This window comes from Gossypium hirsutum, chromosome A07 (assembly GCF_007990345.1).
Source record: "Gossypium hirsutum isolate 1008001.06 chromosome A07, Gossypium_hirsutum_v2.1, whole genome shotgun sequence".
Lineage (NCBI taxonomy): Eukaryota > Viridiplantae > Streptophyta > Magnoliopsida > Malvales > Malvaceae > Gossypium > Gossypium hirsutum.
The window spans coordinates 83,391,112-83,398,243 of record NC_053430.1 but is presented as its reverse complement, the minus strand read 5'-3'; the positions used below and the strand labels follow the sequence as shown (position 1 = coordinate 83,398,243).

The 7,132-nt window shown below is 32.9% G+C and overlaps 2 protein-coding genes across 3 annotated transcripts; both read left to right on the top strand.

Moving 5' to 3' along the window:
- Positions 1-2,225: 2,225 nt before the first annotated feature.
- On the top strand, positions 2,226-4,939 carry LOC107951888 (uncharacterized protein C9orf85 homolog). 2 transcript variants are annotated; one of them, XM_016887058.2, is made up of 7 exons: positions 2,226-2,433; positions 2,514-2,635; positions 2,709-2,761; positions 2,895-2,958; positions 3,061-3,103; positions 3,201-3,248; positions 4,278-4,939. In XM_016887058.2, the coding sequence occupies exons 1-7, from the start codon at positions 2,353-2,355 to the stop codon at positions 4,533-4,535; spliced, it is 669 nt and encodes a 222-aa protein (XP_016742547.1). In that variant the 5' UTR covers positions 2,226-2,352; the 3' UTR covers positions 4,536-4,939. The 2 variants fall into 2 exon arrangements, with proteins under 2 accessions (XP_016742547.1, XP_016742548.1); XM_016887059.2 differs by lacking the exon at positions 3,201-3,248 and having other exon boundaries at positions 2,232-2,433.
- Positions 4,940-5,341: 402 nt separating this feature from the next.
- LOC107951887 (probable methyltransferase At1g29790) lies at positions 5,342-6,760 on the top strand. Its single transcript, XM_016887057.2, has one exon. It carries the CDS (start codon positions 5,342-5,344, stop codon positions 6,758-6,760), a length of 1,419 nt encoding a protein of 472 aa, XP_016742546.1.
- Positions 6,761-7,132: the final 372 nt, after the last annotated feature.

The following is a 7,132-nucleotide window of genomic DNA, read 5'->3' as shown; positions in this document are numbered from 1 at the left end:
ACAATGTCTTTTTCTATCACTGGAATGTTTGAAAATACAAAGAGGAAAAGGAAGAGTTTTGAGAGAAACAAAGTTTTAGTAAGAGAAAAATATCAGAGAGTGTTTTCTTGTGTAAAACCCTTCAAAAATCATAGCTTTTTATAGGCATGGAGAATGTAAGAATTTTGGAAAAAAATCCAAAATTTCCCATTAAATCAATTTGATTAAAATTTTTTAATCAAATTTATTAAAATCAAATCAATAAGACAAGTACCCTTATATAAGCAGATTATGTTTGTTGAGGAAAATAAATTCATGTTGGGCTAAAATATTCGCATGTCCATTTGGGCCTGATCGGTCCAAACATTTGACGTCACCCACGTCGTGCAGTTGCACCCTCAACCTTGTCGGGTTTGGACCTGCATCCCCCTTTGTGCGAAGCAAGATTACAAGTTTAATCATTCAATTATCTTTCAAGAAGGTTCACATGTATAAAAACATCTCACACTTTGGTATTTAACCAATGTGAGATCTAAGACTTTATTTTTCCTCAACAATATTTCCAAGTAGCTTACTTTTAGCATCAATTTCTCATTCACCACTCAACCGTTTTGAGCATATGATATACCGTTGTAAAGGTCTCATGGAATAGAATATGAAAGCATAATTTTATGATTCAATTCTCCACCTTTACTTATTGAGAATAGTCTCAAAGTTCACATAAAAATGTAATTTTTCTAATACTATCAGCCAATGAAGTATTTTTATAAGTTGTGTGCAATGAGTGACGGACTATTTGATTTATAGGTAAGTTTGTTATTATTCGATTTTGGAGTGAAGTCTAAGTTGTATATTTTTGTGTGTGTTACAATTGATTTGTTGTAGAAATTGGTTAAAATAATTTTATAATTTTAACATGTCAAGAAAAAAAAAGAATATATTTTCTTTAATCCAATAATATACATGTATTAGAAACTTACTTATAAAAATTCAACTAATACAACTATTTCAATTACAAATAATTAAGAGAAGAGTTTCTTGTAGATAAATTGTTGTCAATATCAAACAAAAGATTACCAAAAGATTTACTTTAGACTCAATTATTTAAAATTTTGTTTGATAACATTATTATCTTTGTATTTTATTTTCTTCTACTTTTACATATAAATTGATAAATTTTACAATTTCTCTCTCTCTCTTTTTTTTTTTTATGTTTGTCAGGGACAACTTAAATATATAATTTATAGTGATAAAGCATTACAAAATGTTTTAATTAAAATACATTAATTCAATCTTTAACTAATTTTTGAAGCGGAGTATAAAGATTGTCTGGTCATAACATTCTAACACCCCAAAAAATATGAGATTATCTAGTTTAGTTTTCTAAGTTTAATATCTCTTTTGGATTTTGTATTAGAATTAAATTATCACTTTGATACAGTTCATCCCCATACTTCTCTTATATCAATCACATTATCCTATCTATATTTCTCGTGAAAAAAAATCTCATCCAATCAAATAGTGCCACATAGAAAGGAAACACCTCATCAAATTGCAAAAAATACTTATATATTATTGTAATATGCTTGACATAGATGGAAATTTTAGAAATATAATAATAGCAATAAGGTTTGAGATAGTTTTCTCTAGGCACAATAATAAATTTCGCATTTGACGTTTATATTTTTTTATTAATTTAGTCAATATTTTTTTAAATTAAATTACTCTTAATTTTTAAAAAGAGTTAAATTTTATCATCAATCTTTTAAAAAAAATGGAATGAATTTTTTTTATATAAATACATTAAATTTTCAGACATGATAGCTTACGTGATAGTCTATATCAATTTTATGTTAATTTTTTAAATTTTTATGAAATTTTCATGATTTTTTATTTTTTAATTTTTTATTTCTTAAAATTTTTTATATTTTAAAATTATTTATTGGCATGTCATATATGACAAATAATATCATGCAAGCATGAAATACACGTGGGTTATCTTAAAGATTATCATGCCAACATCATAAAAAATTTAATATTTTAGTCAGTATATCTGTTAAAAACGATTTGATTCTTTTTGAAAAGTTAATGATAAAATTTAATTCAAAATAAAAATAGAAATTTAAATAGATAGAAAATATAAGTTTTGAAAGAGTTAAAATTTTTTTTAAATCATGTTATTGTAATTTTTAAATTTTAAAAAATTTATGAGTATTTATATATTTTCATATATTTTATTTAAAGCTCAAATTTATGTTGTTTGTCAGTTTGAAAAAAAAAAAGAAAAAAGAGTTAGAAAAATACTCTAGGTTTAACTATTAAGTTCCAAAGGTTAGTAAGAGAAAGGGTGATCGAGTCGGCAGCAAGCAAAAGATGAGTAGTCGGCGAGGGCCACCGAAGCACCAAAACAGCTACGCCTGGAAGCCAAACGCCGGTGTTAAAATCAACGAGAAGGTAAATAAATACTAGTTTTTCTTTTAATGTTTTAATCACATTTTTTTATTTAATTTCTAAGAAATTCATTTTTTTAATAGGAAGTTGGAGGGAAGCTAAGGCCTTACTCTGAAATAACTGGAGTTTGCCCTCGATGCAAAGAACAAATCGATTGGAAACGTCGTTACGGCAAATATAAACCCCTAACGGAGCCTGCAAAATGGTATGTTCTTTTCGGAGTAATAATGGGTTTTTGTGGATTTTTATTTATTTATTTATGGATTGGTTTTTGGCAGTCAGCTTTGCTCCAAACGTAATGTGCGTCAAGCCTATCATAATCTTTGTTCTGGTTCGTTTCCTCTGCTTTTAGTTCTTTGCTTGTTTTGATTCTAAAGTTGCTATTTAAATTGAGCAGACATATTTTGCTAAAATGTATTTATTTTATTGAAATTAATAAAATTGGGATGGATATTTTGTTTTAGGATGTGCTAAGGAGCGAAAAGTATGTGCAAAGTGTCGATGTCGCGTTAATCAAATAGTTGGGAGGTTTGTTTTTGAATCTTTTGAGAAATTTATGATTTCTCATTTCCACTGCATATATTTCGGGTAAAGATCAAATGCCGAACTTATCATTTTGTGTTCATATAGGGATTCTGCGGAGGTTGAAGAAGAGCAAAAGATGCTTGAGGAGGTTGGTTTGGAATTATATCTTTTCTTATTTATTAGTTGCTTTCAGTGTTAGATGTTATGTTTGCTTTGATGGTTGATTTTCACGAATGTTGTTTTAGGCTATTAAAAATGCTCGAGAGAGGGATAGAAGAACATTATTACGTGCTGTAAGTGTCCAGTGATGATTCTCTTATTGCTTTCAATCGTCCGCTACTGATAAATTGAACTCTTTGCATTGGAATAATTTGCAACTATTTGATGATAGTAATCATTATGGTTCATGATTATGCTAATAATTAGGAGTTCTATCCAATTAATTATTACTTTGGTGATGCATAATAAAATTTTAGTGGATCCAAACTTCTGATAAAGCAGTAACATAGAAGGGATTTACCTTTATACTATGAGATTTCAGTCTTTTCCTGATTGTGATTGATTGTAAGGGTTTCTTGATTGAGGTCGAAATGGCTTACCCTGAAGTTGTGATTGTTGATGAGTTCTTGTGATTGTAAACTATAGTAAGCTCTTTGTAGCTTACACCTCTAGGTTAATAATCTCTTGATGTAACAGGAGAAGGAAAGACTAAACTAATGCTTAGAAGTTACATTAGGCTTTATTGAATTGAATTTACCTTGTTTGAGATGATATGGTTCTTTCTGGCAAGATCCGATGGTGCTAGGATATTTGAATCTTAGACCAACAATTGCCATTGGATGTTAGCTATTTCATAAAAAAGATATATCTTAATTAGATAAACAAATCAGTCTTTATTAGTTTGACAAGACATACAAAATTTCTTCTTGCATTTCTTATGATTCGTCTCTTGCTTCTGCTTGAGTGAGAAAATGTAATAGGCATGTATTTATTTTTGGACAAGTTACTTAAAATCAGTATGCAGATCAAGGTTGATAATGCATTTATTCTGTCATCAACTTAAACATCAAGGAAAGGAGAAATGTAATTGGGCTCTCTAAGACTCAGTGCAGATGGAATTCAGCAGTGCTTTTGAATATGTTGAATGTACCTCCAATATACCATTATACCTCTGCATTGGCAAGTTCTAAGCTGAGTGGGACATATGTACTTGGAGTTACTCTTCATATATCAACATTGCCATCCATTCCTTTATCTGTTGTTATTTTCTGGTGCTTTGTTCTGTCAAATGCCTTAATGCTTACCTTACTTTGTTGTAACAGATGGATAAAAATAGTTTTAAAAGTTCATCAAAAACCACAACCAACAAAGAAAATGGTAGAGTGGGTGAAATATTTCCTTCTACATCTCTTGAGCAGTATGCCAAACTAGGTAGAAAAGATGCTGGAAATCATGGTGATCCATATGACTCTGGGAATGATGACATTAATGACCACAGTGATGATGAAAATGATGGTCAAGAAGATGAAAATGAAGATAGAGAGGATGATGAAGATGACAAAGAAGAACCAAGTGCATAACTGCGAAGACTGAATAACTTATGCAGGATAAGGAATCTGTGCGTACCCCAGAATCTTTAATAGTTTTCGTCGACCTCTGCTCTAGACTGTTTTCCAGTTATAGTTTTGCGATGGTCGTATCTTTTAACCATTCTTTTTGGTCGTAAGCTTTGATGGAAACACATGCCCTTACCCTACAGCTTGTGGTAAAGATGTTCTGTTGGCTTAACAAGTTCTTACAATTGTCTTAAGATTTGTAAACCTCGTAGAATATAATTCATTATGATGATATTACCCGTTAAAACTTCTTAGCTGAAGATGATGCTTTTGTAATTCTTGTGGCATGGATCTACTTCTGCCCATTATCTTTTACCTTTTCTCTCTCTTTACAAGCAATGTTATTAAACTAAGCAACAATTGGTTCATACACCCCTCTAAAACACCATGTGAAATGCATCTCGTCATTTTTCTATCCTTCCATAAGTTATGGTAGCTTATTTTTTTATTGCTGAGGCATTGAAAGTGCTTCCAAGTATCCAGATCATTGCACCAACTGCAATTAAACGCCACTTTATTAAATCAAGCCATTAACAATAACAATGTTCACCACTTCGAGATTGTCAAAGACGAATAAAATTCCAAGTTGTCCCTATTGGAGGGGGAAAAAGTAGAATTTTGTAAGTCAAACATCTAGGGATGAGTTAAGGAAGTAAAACAACCTGAAAATCCAAGTGGCCAATCAAGTCAATACTCAATAGCTCTTGGGATATAATGAAAAACTTGATGGTTTGATAGCTCCTCGTACAAAGCTCAACCTCAACCAAGAAATGCAGAAACCAAGTGTGTCGAAATCTCGAAAATGGCTTCCTGCTGCCCTTCCTGTAATGCTATGTCTGTGTGTGCTTGGAAGCATCCTAATGGCTGCAATCTTAAGCTCCAACATCTTCTATTCCCAGCTACTCTTCAGATCCACCACTTCCGTGGCCAGTGTCTCCCGAGGCCAACTCATCTTGCCTCATTCACTTCTGAATCAAATCGCTGATTTACAAAGCCAAGTGGGAGTTCTGCTGGAGCAGTTACATGTTGCAAGTGCAGAATCCAAAGCACTAACAACGTTTGCGGATCAACTTCTACATATTGCCACATCTTTAGACAAGTTTGCAGAAGCCCTATCAGATTTCTACGACAGCAGTTCGTCCGGTACAAATGAAGTCAGCAGTGTAGACGAAGACTTCAGCGACCCTGATGAAAGTGAAATCAACCAAGGATCAGATACTCATAGTTTTAACTCAGGTGAGCTTCATAACTTCACCGCTTTGAAACCAAATAGACTGATTGGGAAGAAAAACTTCCTTGGGGTGGAAGCTATTAGCCCAACTGTAGGACTCCTTTGTGCCAACATGGCCTCAAATGTAAATCGCTTTATGGGTTATAAGATCTATAGGATGTGCCCTGATGACTGGGACATCGCTCAGAAGCTTATGATCAGTGGCTGCGATCCATTACCAAGAAGACGATGCTTCTCGAAAACACCTCCACGTTACAGTAAACCACTTCCAATAAACTCGTCCCTTTGGTCTCAACCGGCTGACACCAACATTATGTGGAGTCACTACAAGTGCAAAGATTACTCCTGTCTTGTGTCTAATGGAACAATAGGCAAAAGAGGCTTCTTCAAATGTTCAAACTGCTTTGATCTTTCGAAAAGAGGATGGGAAATCCCAACCAACGAATCAACTTCAGCTGAATTCACCATAGATGAAGTTCTTAGATTGAAGCCAGGAGAGATCAGAATTGGACTTGATTTTAGCCCCACAACCGGCACATTTGCTGCACTAATGAAGGAAAGAAATGTAACGATTGCATCAGCTACCCTAAACTTAGGGGCTCCTTTTAATGAGGTGATTGCACTTAGAGGCCTCTTACCTCTTTACCTATCAATTGGCTCAAGACTGCCTTTCTTTGATAACACACTCGATATTGTACATTCTACCCTATTTTTAGATGGGTGGATGGGAATAGATCTTCTTCAGTTTGTACTTCATGATTGGGATCGTGTTCTTCGACCCAAAGGACTTCTTTGGGTGGATCGATTCTTCTGCAAAAGAGATGAGTTGAAGATGTATTTGGATGAATTTTCCAGGCTACACTACAAGATGCTACTGTGGAGAGTTGTTCCAAAGACAGATAAATTGGAGGATAAGTCTTTCTTTTCTGCTGTATTGGAAAAACCACTTCGATCATAAGCTAAATTTACTTGAATTTATAGATTGAATTTTAGCATTTTCTTTTCCTGCTATTCTTCAAAAAGATCTTTACCCATTTTGTTGGTTTGTATATTAAGTACAGAACAAAAGCAGAAAATTCAGATGTTGGGTTCATTCTAACATGCATGTCATCAAGAAACAGGAAAATCAATGGCTGGATAAGTTGCAACCTAAGATGTATATTATTATGTCCCCATATCATAGTTGTGATATATCTAACCACCTCGTTAGGATAACCACTTAGATTTCTCAATTGAAGAATTTTATATGTATATCACGTGGACCACCATCAAATCACATTAAAATCCATTTGGAGACTTTTCTTATTCTATCCAATAAAGACTCCCATAA